The sequence below is a fragment of the Pogona vitticeps genome, chromosome 1, assembly GCF_051106095.1.
Source record: "Pogona vitticeps strain Pit_001003342236 chromosome 1, PviZW2.1, whole genome shotgun sequence".
In the NCBI taxonomy this organism is placed as follows: Eukaryota; Metazoa; Chordata; class Lepidosauria; order Squamata; family Agamidae; genus Pogona; species Pogona vitticeps.
Genome location: NC_135783.1, coordinates 491611 through 507510, shown reverse-complemented (window position 1 = coordinate 507510; position 15900 = coordinate 491611). Strand labels below are relative to the sequence as shown.

Sequence of the window (15900 nt, the reverse complement as noted above, 5' to 3'; positions counted from 1 at the left end):
ACCGAAAACTGTTTCAAGGGTCAGGCTGAGATGGTGGGGAGCTTTGAAAGAGGAGCCAGTGACCTCATGGTTTGTTTGATCTTCCCACTCGGCATTGATGCCCTGTACCCAGATCTTTGACTAGCCGTCTCCCCAGTGCCCCCTTCTCGGAGGGCCTTCCAGCCAGGACACACACACCCCGCTTCCAGACACCACTTGGCCCTCTTGGGATGCCCTGTTCGGCCACACCGGCCTCCCCGCACCCACAGCCATGTCCGCCCGCCCGTACACCTCACGCAGCTTGGCCCACAGCTCCCCTCCTTGGCAGAATTCCAGCAGCAGGTAGACGTGGCGGCTGTCCCGGAAAGTGGCGAAGACCCTGGGGGGGGGGGAGAGAGAGAGAAGAAGGGAGAGGAGGCCGTGAAGAGCTGCTGCTTCCCAGGGGATTCCACCCGCTGCTTCTGCAGCCTTGCCTTCTCCACCTCAGATGCTGGGAGTAACGGAGGGGAGGGAGGGAGGGAGGGAGGGGGGCTCTCTGACGCTGGGACGGGAGCGCCTTGGGACTTCTTCCTTCCTCCCCCAGTCCTTAGGCAGAAAGAATTGGGCAGGGATGGGAAGCCCCCGCCCCCACCCCCGGGTGACTGCACCAGAGCCCCCCTCGTGCTTGGCACCAGGCTTGGCTGGGGGACACGGGCAGGACTGGGGGGGCCGCAGCATTCCGTTCCCTCTCCACCCAGCCCCTCCGCCGCCCCCCCCAGGGCAGCCCCCCCCCCCCCGCGCCCGCCCGCTGGCCCCGCCGAAGGGCTCACCGGACGATGAAGGGGCAGCGGCTCCGCAGCAGGACGGCCTTCTCCATCAGCACGTGCTCCTGCTGCCGCTTCTGCACCACGTGGTCCTTGCGCAGGCGCTTGAGGGCGAAGAGCCGCTCCTCCCCCGGCGGGGCCCCCTCCTCCGCGCTCCGCACCTGCGCAATGTGGGGGGAGGGAGGGGATGGATGGATGGATGGAGGGAGGGCATCCGTCCTTCCAGACGGGGCGGAAGGCGCAGCCGGTCCTGCTTCCTGCTCCAGCCAGTCCTGGGGAAGGGGGCGCCGGGGGGATCTCCCCAGGGATAGGGGGACGGGGAATCTGAAAACCGGAGGGGGATGGCCAAAGGGGGGGGGAGGGCTGGCCTTGGCCAGCGTCCAGAGGAAAGGCGCTCAAGGCTGGGTTTCAGCCGAAGTGGACGGGGGGGGAGTCAGACCCCACCCCGTTCCCTCGTCCCCGAGCTTCCGCTCTGCAGCGCCTCCGCTTCAAGAGCCCCAGGCCAGCCTCCCTCCCCCGCCCCGATCTACCAGCCTCGGGCGCCCAAGGTCCGTGCCGTGTCCCGCCCGGCCCCCGTCTCGCCCCCCAACCCGCCCCCCCGGCTCTGGCTCCCTCTCCCCGCCGGCCGGCCGCCCTTACCAGCTCCACGGTGCCAAAGCCTCCCGTGCCCAGGACCACCGGCCGCCCCCGGTGCTCGCCGTCCTCGTACAGCACGGCCTCCAGGTCCTGGAGCCGCAGCGGCGCGGACGCCCCCTCGAGCAAAGACCCGCTGCGGAGGGAGGAAGGCCGGGAGGGCGAGCGGGTGAGTGGCCGGCAGGGCGCCGCCGTCGACGGAGAACCCCCTGGAAGGCGCCCCTCCGGCGCCCCCAGACCCGGCCAGCCCGCCAGCCCGCTTCGCCGCTACCTACGACGGGAGGCAGGATCCTCCGGCCAGCGGAGGATCGAGCGGCAAGGTTGGTGCGGACCCCGAGAAGACCCCCCCCTCTCCCCCGCGCAGAAGGCGAGCCGGGTCTGGAGGCCGACCCGCTCGGGGGCCGGGAATTCTCGGAGGTGGATGGAGCGCCACTCCCCTCAGCCAGCAGAGCCCACTCGGAGCGAGGGACGGGACCCCCCTGGACCATGTGGGGGGGGGACACACACACACACACAGTCTGGGGGAGGGGTCCTGTCCACCGCTGAGCCCCACCGAGCCGGAAAGGCCCTCCTCCCTCCCTCCCTTCCCTCCTCCCCCCCCCCGCAGCCGATGACGGGCAGGGTATTCGCCCTGTTCCGAAGTCCCCCATTTTGAAGGGCAAGCCTCGTTTGGACCGCCTGCTCCCCTGGGGGGGCCTTCTCCCTGTCCCTCTGCGGTTGGTCCCAGTGGCTCTTTTCGCCAACCTGTCTTTGGCCCCACCATGAGGGGGAGACCTCCTTGGCCTGATCCCCCTGGCACGGCTGACCCCTTGAGCCAGCTAGCCTTGGGCTTTGCAGGCCCCTTGACCACATGGGTTCCTCTCCTCTTGGCTGGCTGACCTGGGGGGAGGAGTGGCTGAAGGAGGGAGGGAGGTCAGGGAGCCTCCGTGGGAACAGGGGGGGCAGGGCTGGGCCCTCCAGGGACCTTCCATGCTCATTCCTGTGTCCGTGTCCCACTTCTTTTCTTGCCTAGCTTTCCACTACAGGGCAGCACTCAAAAGGCATCTTGCAATCCTCCTAAAACAAGAGGAACCACCAGCTGCTCTTGCATTTCGTCCAGCAGCCTTTTCTGCAAGAAGGTCCCGCAAGGTCAGCCCTCGGCCAAGCGGATTCCTGGCCTGCCCCGTCCCTGCACAGAAGGGGTGATGAGCGCTGAAGGGAATGTTGTCCGGAGGGCTCAGCGTGCTCCCCCCCCCCCGGCTGCCAAATGTCCCCACTTCAGAGCAGGGAGGAGCAAAGAGCATCTGCATAAAAATGGAGGGGGCGCCCATCCCTGTTAAGAAGTTGAGGGCGAGAGACCTGTTCACCCAGCCCTGTGACCCTAGCGAGCCGCCCCTTTCCCAGACCTCAGGCTGACCGATGGATGGATGGCTTCACAGGGCCACCCAGCCCGTAGCTAAAGAACATAAGAACCCTCCTTCTGGGCAGGGCCTCCAGCCCGGTGACGCTGACAGCCAGCTTGGCCCACGCCTGCCTCAGCCCTTGAGCGCCTGCAGAGGCACAGCACCACCCGGGGAAAGGCAGGCAGAGGACGGGTGCAGGCAAGGAAAGGCAGGCAGAGGACGGGTGCAGGCAAGGGGTTCCTTCTGAGCGAAGCGGAGGAAGGAGGAAGGGCCCCTTATGCACCAGGGGAGTCAACCCCAAAGGGCTGGCTGCTAGCTGGGCAAGCCCTGGCGGTAGCCACCCAGGCGCAGGAACCTGCCAAAGAAAACCCAGGCGGGCAGGCAGGCAGGCGGGCAGGCTGAGGTCCCCTGCACGGCTCCCAAAGGTTACCGAGAGGGAAGAGCGCCCGGTTGCTGCCTTTCCTGTTCCCCGCCAGGACCCACACAGGGAACCCCATAGGAGACGCTTCCTTCCCCCACCGCCCCAGGCCATACTGCCCCAGGTCGCTGGGCACTGACCGTCCGGTTTCAGAGAGAGGGGGGGCTTCTGGCACGGTTGCTTCCCTGCAGAGTAAAAGGAAGAGCAAAGCGGTTAGAGGACAGAACGCCTCCCTTCCAGGGCTTCTCAGCACCTGCACGCTGAACGGATCGCCATTCCAGTGCCAGCCGAGCCCCCTGCCACACCCAGGCCCCCAGGCTGTGCCTTCCAGAAGAGGGCGCCGCCTCTGCTACCCCTCTTCTCAGAGGTCCAGAGTGAGTGGGGTGGAAGGAGCCACCTCCAGGGGAGGACCTGGAGCGATGAGGAAGCAACCTCTCCGCTCCCAGAGGGAGGCCTGGGCAGAGTCCGGCCAGCGGGCAGGATCCAAAGGCAACTGCTCCCACTTCAGCTCCAGAGGAGCAGAAGAATGCTGGACGGCCGCCTTGGGGATCTGGAAGATTTTGGGGTGATTCGCAGCACTTAAGGAGAGCAGCAGGAATGACTTCCCCCACCCAAACGGAGTGGCTCGAAGGACGACAGCCAGGAGTGGGCCTGGAGGTTGGCAAGGTCCTGAGAACGATGCGCTGGGCCTGGACGACGCTTAGCAGTTGGCTGTGAGGGCTGAACGGCTGGTGGTTCTCATCCAGCCAGAAGTCAGCCAGGGAGCAAAGCGCCCCTGCCTGCTGGGCAGAAGCCTCCCCGAATTGCACCCAGCCCTTGCTGCGAGGGCGTCTCCGCACACACCTGGCTGGGGCTCTGGGCCCTGGGCCGCCACAGGGTGGGGGAGGGTCCTTGGGTGGGGAAGGAGGGGGAAGAACCATCAGCCCTGAACCGTAACGCACCCCCCCGCCGCCACCCCCCCACCCCACCCTCGCCAGCCCTTCTCTTAATCTTCAAGGAGCGTCAAAGACTTACAGCTCACGAGGGGCACACATGGGACTCAGCTCCTGGAAATCTCTGTGGGGGGGAATGGAGGAAAGAGCAGCCATTAGCAGGAGCTCCATTGGGAGATACACACACACACACACACACACACACACACGCGCACACACACACACACACACAACTTCTCTCCGTGTGCCCCACACTTGAACCGGAGAGGGGATCTGGGGCAGCCTACACCCCACCCCACCCCACTTAAGACCAAGAAGGCAGCCACAGCGAAGGCTGGGAGCAAGCTGGCAACGAGGAACCTTCCTCGTGAAACCCGGCCTGTTCCTCTTGGGATGGCCGTCTCTTGGGGGGCCATTACTAGCAGCAGCAGGCAAGGCAAACTCTGCAGGAGGGAAGCCACAGAAGTGGGAGGGCAGCTTCCTTGTGTTCCCCCCCCCACTTCCTATTGTGTTTGACAGCCACAGATGGGGAGCCTTGCAGGTGGGGGGGTCGCTCTTTTCTCACACAATGTCATGCAGAAATGGCAGACCTTTTATATAAAAACAAGACCTAGCGGTAACAATGAAGCCCACAGTTCCATCCACATGTTAATTTTCCCTAACTGGAGCACAGGGAGGCCCCGCAGGGCACTTTCCCCTGAGGCTTATTCTACAGGTAAGCTGCCTCCAGGTGTCTATCATACTGTCCTGTGATGCTTTCCTTTGTGCCAGGTGCCCTCCCTGGCTTCCCACAGAGTTCTGTACGTCAGAGGAAGCCTATAACTGACCTAGAAACTACACTTGATGTTTCTTGTTCTTGCGTAACTCTTTTTGATTGCAGACAGAATATTGTTGTTGGGTTTTTTTTTCTGAACCTGAGAGGCAGATCACACAAGGGGGAAAGAGAGCGGGGGCTTGTGGTTCCACATTCAGCCCGGGCTCTTCTTTCAGCAAACGGGGGGGGGGGGGGGGGAGGGAATCGTTTTGAATCCCTGCCTGACCTGTTGGACCAGAAGGGAGCATGTGGGCAACAGAAACCTGTGGGAACACATCTTTGCGGCACCTCGCTCTCCTCCCCGATTCCCGCAGCCCTATGGGTTGACTTTGATGGATCCCAACCCTTGGTACTGCAGAGCTTCTAAAACGGGAGAATCTCTCACATAACCTTAAAGGTTTTTCAGCTTTGCTGTGACAGAAGCTGGTACGGATTAAAGTCAACTTCATCAGACGCTTGAAGCCCTATCCTCAGATGGCCTTCGTCTCTGCAAGGTGGGGAAGAGCGGGCGGTGGGATGAAAAGGCTATCAAAGGCCAAGCGGACAGCAGGTCTGTCAGGGGTCATCTGCAAAGCTCAGATCCGTGCAAGAGAAGAAGCGGCAATGACCAGTCCTGGGCCCACCAGCACCAATTCACTCAGCCTTGGCCTCTGGCATGTGTGGGGCCAGCTGACCGGCCTGCCAAGAAGACTCTGCTGTTTGCTTCTCTGCAGAAGGTTCTGCCACCGTGAATCCTGGGACCTCTCGGCCACCGTAGGGCTCCTCCTTGTGCTGGCACCAACCCCAACCCAAGGGTCCCCCTCCTCTGCAGCCACACTTCCAAGACAGGAGGTGGTTCTCACCTGCCCAAGAAACCAGCGATCTTTCTGGGAAGCCCCTCCCCAGCCTCTGATTCAGGAAGCACCCTTCAGAGGGAGGGAGCTGAGGAAGATAATGCGAGCCCCTGGGTGTGGGCTCAGCGGTTTTAAAGCCCTACCCACCACCACGGCCGAGAGCCCAGGAAGGCTTCTTCAGGCCATTCCCTGTTGCCTTGGGGCGGTTTGGTCAGGAGTGAGAGCAACCCCACCGCCTGGCTCCCCCCTGGGCCCCCTTCACTCTTGGCCCAACATCAGCCCTGCGACTGCTTTGGAAAGCTTCACCCGTGACGAGGGGGCATCGGTGGCTTCCCTGACCCAAGTGGGTTTCCCACAGCTTTGAGGGGGCTTCCAGATCCACAAAGCGAGAGATTTTTGCTGCAATGGGTATGCCAGCTGCAGGCAAGCCAAACTCCGACTTCCTAGCTCCTTCGCCTGGCACTCTCCGGGCAATCTCCAGGCCGGCCTCCCTGTATCTAGAGCAACTAAAGGTGGGCAGAAGGTCCTCTCGCCTACACATGACGCCTCTCGTTGATGGCCTCTTGCTGAGCAGCCGCCTCTGGCGCCACCCCTCCCTCCTCTGCCAGGCAGGGCAAAACATAACCTCAAAGGTGTAGAAAGCTTTTCCCGTTGCCCTCCAGGTCACTTCTGCTGAAGTGGGTTCTGCATACCGACCCCCCCTCCCCCGGGCAGCCCCACTGCTTTACAAATAGTTTGCCACCCAGAAATCAGGGTGGCCAGCAAATCTGCTTCACTTGTTTTAGTTTAAAGCATCACCCGCCGTCCTTCTGTGCCACTCAGAACATTCCCTTTAATCAACGCCTTCCCTTGGTCTGGAGAGGGTTTTGGTGGTGGACTTCAGAGAGACCCAAGGGACTCCCTTCACCCTTCGGCCTGTCCCTTTGCACCTCAGGACCAAGGAGGTGAAGGCCATTTGTCCCCCTCCCTCCCTCCCCCTCCCCGGTGATCTGGGGAGAGGGTTCAGAGACCTGGACGCTCCCTCGTGCAGAGAATGAGGCCGGGGCCCCAGACCTCCCTCCAGGCCAGAGTCAGAGTCAGAGGGGGCAAAGGAGCGAAGAGGCCGCCCTTCGAGGGCAGTGGCTTGGCCTGCCTCGCAAAGCCGTTGTGGTGTGTGGCATGGTGGCAGCCTCCTGACCCACTCTGGAAGGAAGGGCCCCCCTCACTACTTACTCCTTGGCTATGGCGATGCAGGTAACCTCCTCCAGGGCCCGGCAGCTGGCCGTCCGGCGGATGTTGCTGCATGCGAGACAAGGGGGTGGGGTGGAAGAAGGGGTCACGGAAGGAGAGAGGAGGGCCAGTGAGTAGGGACTCCTGCCCCACGGCTCCTTCTCAGGGCCACCAAGCTCCTGGGCATGGGGGAGCCCTTCAAGCCTGGCACCTTGAGGGGGGGCTGGGGGTGTGTGGAGGGGGAGGCTTCTGCTGTCCAGAGGCCTGGGGAAAGGTCGGCTGCAGACCAAGGTTAGGGAACGGAGAGTAGCCCCTGGGTGGGCCCAAGGCTTCGTGGCTGGAGGAATCGGAGAGCAAGTGCTGCCAAGGACTCTCCACAAGCCAAGCCCCGCCTGCCTCCGTTCCGTCTTTTCCTTTCCAAGGGGGTTTGCTGGCCATCCCACGGGCCTCTCCAGGAGCAGCAGGAAGAAGGATGGGCTGGTGTGTGCGTGCCTGTGTGTGTGTGTGTGTGTGTGTGTGTGTGTGTGTGCGTGTGTGTGTGTGTGTGTGTGTATTTCTGCAAGTGACACACCTACTCTCCCCCTTTTGGGGGGGCAGGCACTTCTTGCCTCCCCTCCCCCAGAGGAGCTGTTCCAGGTTGTTTACTCTCTTGAGGTGGGAGAGAGAGAAGGAGAGACCTCTCCTCCCTTTCGTGGCCCGTGGCCTTGGACCGTGGCCGGCACTCCCCCACCCTCACCACCCATGTACCGGATGAGGGCGAGCTCCCCGAAGTGGTCGCCTCCCTTGAGCACCCGGATGAACTCCTCCTGGCCGTCCACATTCCTGGTCACCTCCACCTGTGGCCGGAAGGAAGGCGGGAGGCGTAAGGCACGTGCCGGCCCCACCCGTGGCCTAGAATGGGGAGGTGGGCAGCTGGCAAGGGAGGTGGGCAGAGCGCTCCATGACGGCCAATGGCTGCAGCAATGACTGGGCAGGAAAGCAGAGGCTCAGCCCTGGCCTTCCCTCCGACCCCTCCCTCCCGTCGCCTGCCATTTCCACCTCCCAGGGAAACAGCGCCTGAGGTTTCAGGGCAAGGCAAACCCCCTCCCCCCCGGTGCCCCCACAGGACCTGTTTGGTGGCAGCCAGACAGCTCGGAAAGGTTGCTTTGAGGGATGCCATCATCACCCATCGCCCACCACCCACAGGGACAGTAGGGGACTCTGGGGCCCATCTTCCCACTCAGGAGCCTCCCAGGTGCTGCCTTGTGTTTGCCCAGAGGACACTTTCTGTGGCTGAAGGTCAAAGCACTGCGGCAGCCAAAGCCTCTGCCTGGCTGAGAGCGCTCAGCAAGGGCAAGGCACTCTGCACATGCCCCAGAGCTCCTGCATTTGCATCTCCCACATTTCTGAGACCAAGCAGTGGTGCTGAGAGCACAAGCGAGTGGGGACTCACCTGGCCGCTGAGGACGAAGAAGAAGGTTCTCCCCTCGTCCCCCTCCTGGATGATGAGCTCGTTCGGGGCAAAGGTGCGCTGCAGGAAGGGACAGACAGACCAATGGAGCGAGTAGCTGGGCAGGGCAGCATTTCCCACCCCCCACCCCCCCGGTGGGCTTCCTACCCACCTCCCAAGTGGCCCCTGTCAGCTTACCTCCTCAGCAGAGTCCAGGAGCTGTGACAGGGCTGCATCTGACAGACCTTGCAGGGGCTTCACCCTGGTGAGGGGGGGGCAAAGCAGAGGGATAAGGAGGGCAGGAGTATCCAAATACCCCCCCCCGGCACAAGTTGGCCTACCCACCACACCCCATCAGCTGGAACAGAAGCCCTGTCTTCCCTCCCTCCCTCCCCTTTCTAGAGAGGGTAACACAGCCATGAAGAGAAAACTCACTTCTCACATGCTCAAGAGACTTTCTTCTCTTCAGTTCCCTGATGATCTCAGACACTGAAGGGGATGGGGCTCCTCTCTGCTCCCTTTTTGTCTCCCACCCCCTCCTCCGAATGCCTGTACGTCTTCCCCTCCTAGCCGAACAGTTTCCCTCCTGGGCCCCCCCTCGCACGTCCTCGACCACAGGCCTCTCCGACTGGCTGCAAGGCAGGACCGTGGGCTTCCCCATGGCTTCCTCTCCCCAAAAGCCCCCCCTCCTTGGGCTCCCTCCGTCGCTCTTCCCGCTGTCCCCCACACCGCACTCACCCTCGCAGGCCCGCCAGGACCTGGGCACGCCGCCTCTTGGCGCTCTCCGTGACGATGGTGCGGTAGGCCTGCCGGTCAATGGCCCACAGCTGCACCCCTGTGCGTGCTGGGGGGTGGGGGGGTGGGAGGGGAAAGGATGGGGACAGTCAAGGGAGGGAGAAAGAGGCCCCCAGAGCCCCAGCCCTGCCCCCTCCCACCCTGGGGACTCCCAGAAAGGGGAGGCACACCTCTGGCTGACCCGGGTGACCCTTGCGCCACCCTGGAGCAGCCCACCCTGCTGATCCCTGGCACCGAGCGGGGGGGGGGCTGCCCCACATGGGGCAGAAGGCAGGGGCCCTGTGCTTCCATCGAGGCATTTCCACCCCTCACAACGCGCAACTGTCACTCCACTTCAATGCCATTTAAAGCCTACGAGGGTGTTTGAGAACGGAATGCCGATTCCAACATGGTGCGTGGGCCGTGCTTTTGCCATTAACTTTACGAAACCCCCTCCTTTGCACATCATGATTGACGCCTCACGGCGCCTCTGGATTCCTTTCATGTGGCAGAATCTCAGCACGCGCAGGAAGTGGCTCCCGATTTGTTCTTCTGAGGTTCAGGCAAGGGAGCCCCAAAACCCAGAAGGGGGGAGACCTGCTCCACTTGGAAGGAAGGAAGGAAGGAAGAATGTGCGTAGGAATGGCAGGCGTCGCACCAGCCCCGGCTCATTCCGCACACGCAGACCCCTGCCTCTCTTCTCTGGGAGTGAGTTGGCGAGGATGCTATTGTACCATCGCCATAGCAACAGCCCCAACATCCGGCATGACTGGCAAAGGCGGCAGGACCCACTGAGGCCTGAGTGGCGGGCAGAGGGAGGAAATGGCGGTGGCTCAGCCCCCTCCTTGCCTCTACCTCTTCCCACCCACCACCCGCCCTCCCAGTCCCGCTTCCTCGAGTCCCAGGAGAGAGACCCGCCCCCTGGTGGGCCCAGGGCAGGAGAGGGAGGCCCTCCTCGGGGCAGGTTCCCTGCGAAATAGCCCCATGTTTCTTCTCCGAGTTCTTCGCCTCATCATTTTACATGGGTGGAAATATTTGCCGGCCATTAAATTTTATGAGCTCCCGCTTTCCAGTGATGGCATGAAATTCCAGAGGGGCTGCCATGTTATTCTTCTGCAGCAAAACCAACAAAGGGCTGCCGCGGGCAGAGGGACGGACAAACACCACGGGCAGGAAAGCTGGTGACGCCACAGAGTGGTTTGTTTCCAAGGGGCTGCGGGGGGGGGGAACGGGGGCTCTGGCCTGATGGCGGGATTTCAGACCGGTCTTCTTCAGGCGGCCCCTGAAGGGAAGCCCAGCGGGGCCGCCCCTTCTTGCCCCTTCTTGCCCCTCACCACTCAGGCCGACCCAACAAACTTTCCTCACATGGCTTGGAAGCCGGGCTGGCCGGAGGGAGCCGGATCGGGAAGAGGCCGGCCCGTGCCTCCCCCGGCCAGTCAGATGGGCAGAAGCGGAGAGGGTGGGAGGACAGGCAGAGGAGAGCTGGCCTTCTGGGGAGAGCCCCCCCCCAAGAGCAGCAGCCTGGGAAGGCCGAGGCTGGGCAATGGCAGGGAGGAGGGGGCAGGCGCCACCGTGCAAGGGCTGCGAGGGGTTCTTGGCATGGCTCTTCTCAGTCCAGCGGCTGCCCTTGCCCTGGTGGAGGCACGGCGTGGGCATCTCCCTTTTTTGAGCCCAGAGGCCTGGCTGGCCTGACACACTCACGCCTGGGACTGGCCTCCCTGGCCGAGGGGTGCACGCCTTGGGCACGGGGGGGGGGGCAGGGGGCCAGGGAAGAAACATGCTGAGTTCTTCAGGTTCCAAAGGGTCCGTGGGCACAGTCCTGGTGCAGGGATGCCCGTTCGCCCACCTGCCCACACACCAACCCCCTCCGACCTTACCTGTGACGGTAGCCGTCCGCTGGCAGTGGTACAGGACGGCCAGCTCCCCAAACACATCTCCGGGGAGCAGCTGGCGGAGGTGGCGCCCTTTCTGCGTCACACAGAGCTCTCCCTCTGCAACATAAGAGGAGACAGGTGTGCCATTGTGTAGAACCCTAACACCCCCCCCCCCCCAAATTGGTGATCCTCCCACCCCAAGCATGCTTTCCCGCAAACAGAAGAGCCCATACTGGGAGGTCTTTTGAACAGAGCTTTGGATGGAGGCTGGAAGGAAAAGCCCACTGCCCTCAACCCATCCAGAACCTGCTGGTGAGGATCGGGGGGGGGGAGAAACAGGGGGAGCCATGCCGCATCTCTCCCCCCCCCATTTATGAGAGGAGGGCTTGGAAGCGCCTGTGAGACACTCTGGGCTGGATCTTGCCAACTGCTCTCTGGGCTGCTCACCCACTTTCCCCTGAGTGGCCTTGACGCCACATTCATGCCAGGCCCTCACCAGCCACAATGTACATGTGGTGCCCATCATCCCCCTCGGCCACGACCGTCTCCCCCGGCTGGCACTGCTTTGGGGTGAAGCTCTCCACCAGGGGCTGGCTCTGCCCGTCGCCCAGGCACCGCAGGAATTCGTTGCGCTTGACCGCTTCCAGGATGAGGCTGGCGTCCCTGGAGCAAGAGAGGAGAGCTGGCACTCGGGCAGGGCAGGAGCTGCTGCCCCTCCCCTGGACCACTGGGGCTGCCACCCTACCAGGACGGGCAGGATAACACCACTGGGTGCGGGGAGCCGGCTGTGTCCACTTACCTGGGGGACTTGGGGACACATGGCACCTGCCAGTCGTCGCCAGTGTCCAGCGGCTCAGGGACGATGGCCTGGCCTCGGCTGCCCCGCCGGGCTTCCTCCTCCCCTGGAGGAGACTGGTCTCGGGGGCTCTCCTCGCCTACCAGCTCCCTGGCAGGCTCTGGGTCCCCCTCTGCAAGAGGGAAGGGCAGAGGGGGTGAGTGGGAGGGGGCCCAACACCCCTTCTCTCCCCCAGCCACTCATTTACTCTACCCCCTTCCCTCCCTCCCTCCCTCCTGCCCGGCATACAGTATTTTGCCCAAACAGGGTGTGGCTCTTCCCCTTCCCACAAATGCCCAAACACCCCCCCCCACGCACACACACACCCCTGCACCCCTCCTTGGATTGCCCACTTTGAAGGCACCTTTCCTGGGCAGCGTGGCCTAGCGCTTACAGGAGGGAACGGGTCCAGAAACGCCATGCCCCCATCTGTCCTCCCAGGCTACCTGACAGAGTTGTCCTTATTGGAGTAGAAATCTACCTATGAGGGGGTGGGGGTGGGGGTGGGGGTGGGGAGCGGAACAAGCAGACCAAAGGAGCAGACCGATGGTGTTTGGACCCAGCCTTGTGTGAGCTTTCACTGGGCCTTTGAGGTGGGCCCTGAGTTCCAGCGAAGGACCTTGGTCGGGGACGGTCAGCCCTTCCAGTTCTACTCTTGGCGGGCGGGCGGGGGGGGGCATGGAAGCAAGCTCTCCCAAGACCCTGGACAACTTGGCGCTTCCCCGGGCGACGCCACCACCTGGGACGGGGCGGGGTGCGTTTGTGTCAGGGTCTGATCCATCCACTCCAGAAGCCCCAACAGGGCCCGGCGCGGTTCATTAACGCCAAGGAAGGAAATGATACCGGCAAGAATAGAGTTTCTCAAGCCGGGGCTTCCCGGGCTGACGGGGGAGCGGGTGGCAGAGCGATCTGCCGGACCTCGGTTCGCTCTTGCCTGCCTGCCTGAGAGGCTGCTGGGGCGGGGGCGGGGGTCCTCAGCTGGGAAAAAGCCGACGCTTTGGCGGAGCTGGCCTGCCTCCCGAGGCGGGGGCTCCTTCGTGGCCCTCCGGTGCTGCGGGGGCGGGCGAGCTTTGAAGGACACCTGTTGAACTGCAGCCCCGCCGAGCGGAGCCGAGCCGAAGAGGCAGCTCCTCCTGCCCGCGGGTAAGGACGGCGGGAGGAGGACTTCAAGCGGAGGGCGACGGCATATTCGGGGGGGGGAGCGGGCGACGGGGGGGGACGGGGCAAAGAGCTGGTCCAGGCTCCGTAAGCGTTGACGTCTGTGCCACCTGGCACAGGGGGAGAAGCAGACCTGCGCAACAGGTGCTGGGCGACGGGGGGGGCGGAGGAACAGGCGAGACGCCATCCAAAGGCACGACTCCTGAGCAAACCCCCTTGGAAAGAACTGCCCGCGCCGTAGCCGGGCAGAGGCTGGGGTCCCCGTCCTAATGAATGGGAAAGGCGAAGGGGATGCTGGCGTTCGCCGGACCCCACTCCCGCATCCAGGGGCGTCTCCCCTTCCAGTCTTCCCGGCCCCCCTCCCGTCCGGGTGGGACCAGGAGCCCCCCCCCCCCCGCCTGGTCCGGACTGCTACAGCAACCCGAGCTCCTCGGAGCTCCGCGGGCTTCCCGCCCCCGAAACGGCGGGGCGCCTCGCGCTCTTACCTGGCGGGGTCAGCGCCATGCTCTCCAGAAACGCCTTCTCCTCCTGGAGGCGCAATTCGCGCAGCCGAAGGTCCATCGCCGCCGCCGCCGCCGGGGCTCGACTCGTGAGTCGCAGCGCAGGGAAGAGTTCGCCTCAGCTCTGTAAGAAAAGGGGCGCAAGAAGGAGAGACGAACAGAAGAAAGTCCGCCCCAGGACCGAAGGGACGGCCCGTGAGCGACGCGGTTCGCACTGTTGCGCTTCAGAGCTCCAGAGAGCGGATGACTCTGTGGACCCGGCGCGGGAGCTGGAGCGAGAAGACCCCCACCTCCACTCCCCCAAACGCAGCGCCGCGGCTCCCCGCCTCCCCGGGGCCCGCTCCTCCGTGCAGCCCCGCCCAGCCCCTCCCCGCCTGGGGCCGCCCCCACCCAGGCGGCACCTGAAGCTCGGCACCCGAGCGCTGCCGGCAAGCGGCGCTTCCCCTCAAGCCCTGCCGGTTCTGGCAGCCCAGCGATGGGCTGGCAGGCAAGGAAGGAGTGAGGCAGGGAGGGGCGGGCGAGGGAGTGAGTCACCCCGCTTTCTTGGGGGGGGGGGTCTGCGGGCAGGGGAGGGGGCGGGTGAACGTGCCCTCCTCGGAGGCTTGGGCATGGCTGCCGCTGCCGCTGCGGGAGCTCCTGCCCTGCGCCAGCGCTGGCAAACAAGATGCCAACCTGTTACTAGGCAACTGGCCGCCGGCGTGCCAGCCAGCCAGCCAGCCGGGCGGGCGGGCGGCTGCGCCTCCAGCGCTCGCCCGGTTTTCCTACCATGCTGGGGGGTGGTGGTGGCGGCTGCGGTACCCGAAGCCAATGGGGCAGGTGCGGCTTGGGTTGTTGTGCCTTGGAGAGGAAAAGCAGGGCGCGGGTGGCGAAGGGGCAGGGATTAGAGCGAAGAGCAGCCCCAAGGAGCCACGCTGGCCTGTGGGAGAAACCGCTGGACTTCGCAGTGCTTCTGTTTCTCGCGGAATGCCTGCCCGGCGCGCCCGGGGCCCCTTGGGGCCACTTTTTGCCCGACGGCTTCCCAACCGCCGGAGCGGTGTTCGCGGCCCCTGCCGGTCAGAATCAGAGCATCTTCTGCGCCGGGAAGGAACCCAGCGCCCCCGCTGCCTCCGGTGTCTCGTGGCGCTGAGCGCGTGGGCCAGGCGCCCTCCTCTCGCCTCTGAGATCCCAGGACATTTCCGCGGGATGGGGCTCACCAGGGCGCGCGATTAATTCTCAATGCTAAGAAGCCCAGCCCGGTAAAAATACTGCCAGCCTGGCTAATTGGGGCGAAGTGGGGCTGGCGGGGGGGGGGGGAGGGGAACCCGAGACGTTTGCTTTCCCTCGCATCGGGAAGGCCCCGGGCGGGAAAGGCTGCTTTAAGACGCCACCCTCCTGAGCAGGGGCCGGAGCGAGAGGAAGTAGCGGAGCCCTCGGACTCTTCCCGGTGGGAGCCCCTGAGGGGTGGCTGAGCCAAGGCCAGCCTGCCCTCTCGCCATCCCGCCTGCCCTCCCGGCATCCGTGTCTTCGGTCACAGGAGGACCGAGCAGCAGAGGGGGCAGTTAGCCTGCGCAGATCCTTAGCGCCTTGGAAAGGAGCGCAAACGCAGCCGCGGGGAGGCGCCAACCTCCTGAGCCTCAACCTCCAAAGAAGAGCCAGGCCTCCGCGGGCACAGTCCTAGGCGAGTCCTGGACCAGAAAAAGTCCTGTCCGTAGCTACGCGGCTCCGGAAATGGCCGCAAATCCTACACGCGCGTTGCCACCGCTTCTTCCTCGGAGGCAGGCTGGTTGGCCGGCTGCCTTCCTGGGGGCGCTTGACCTGCGCCCTGCGCACCTTCCAAGTTCCTCGTCTTTCCAATTCCCTTCTTCCAGAGAGACGCACCGGTTTAAGGGAAAGCTTTCCCGCTGGTTTCCGCATGGCAAGAACCCCCAGACCCCGCCCCGCCCGGTGGACCCGGGACTCTCCCGTCCCGTAGAGGAGCTCCGACCGAAGGGCCCGGGGAAGCCTCTGCCTCTCGGCCGAGGTTCAGAGCCGGGCGGGGTGACCCCCCGGTCTGTCCGTCTGCCTGCCGGCAACTTCTGGGGAAGGAAACAGTGGGGCTGGCCCGGTCCAAGCGGTCTTCCCTCCCTCCCTCCCTCCCTCCCCTGGCCGCCTGATTAACAAACTGCCCCCCCCCGCCTTCCCTTCTCCAGCGCAGCTCCTCTGCCTCCCCGACACCCTCACCCCGCAGCCACCGCGATGCCTGGGCCGAACCTGTGCCTGAGAGGCTTCCATTGCGCTGGGCCCCTGCTGGCGGCCCCACCCTGCTTGCCAGTTACACATTAATCCAGAACAAGGAATCCCGGAGCTTG

At 64.2% G+C, this 15900-nt stretch overlaps 1 protein-coding gene across 2 annotated transcripts in view; it reads right to left on the bottom strand.

Annotated features, from left to right (window-relative positions):
• Positions 1-15900, bottom strand: part of LOC110087006 (cGMP-dependent protein kinase 1) — a 21864-nt gene extending 5964 nt beyond the window's left edge. Inside the window, exons 1-15 of one of the 2 annotated variants that reach the window (XM_020808336.3) lie at positions 15803-15900; positions 13559-13697; positions 11880-12048; positions 11577-11743; positions 11084-11197; positions 9171-9276; positions 8631-8694; positions 8436-8513; positions 7751-7839; positions 7007-7072; positions 4230-4271; positions 3356-3400; positions 1422-1551; positions 789-943; positions 269-358 (exon numbers count right to left, since the gene is read on the bottom strand). In XM_020808336.3, the coding sequence (XP_020663995.1) occupies positions 269-358; positions 789-943; positions 1422-1551; positions 3356-3400; positions 4230-4271; positions 7007-7072; positions 7751-7839; positions 8436-8513; positions 8631-8694; positions 9171-9276; positions 11084-11197; positions 11577-11743; positions 11880-12048; positions 13559-13634 (1391 nt within the window). In that variant the 5' untranslated portion in view covers positions 13635-13697; positions 15803-15900. Of the gene's footprint in view, positions 1-268; positions 359-788; positions 944-1421; positions 1552-3355; positions 3401-4229; positions 4272-7006; positions 7073-7750; positions 7840-8435; positions 8514-8630; positions 8695-9170; positions 9277-11083; positions 11198-11576; positions 11744-11879; positions 12049-13558; positions 13698-13974; positions 14064-15802 lie in introns of those variants that run through there. The other variant, XM_020808335.3, reaches the window with a different exon arrangement.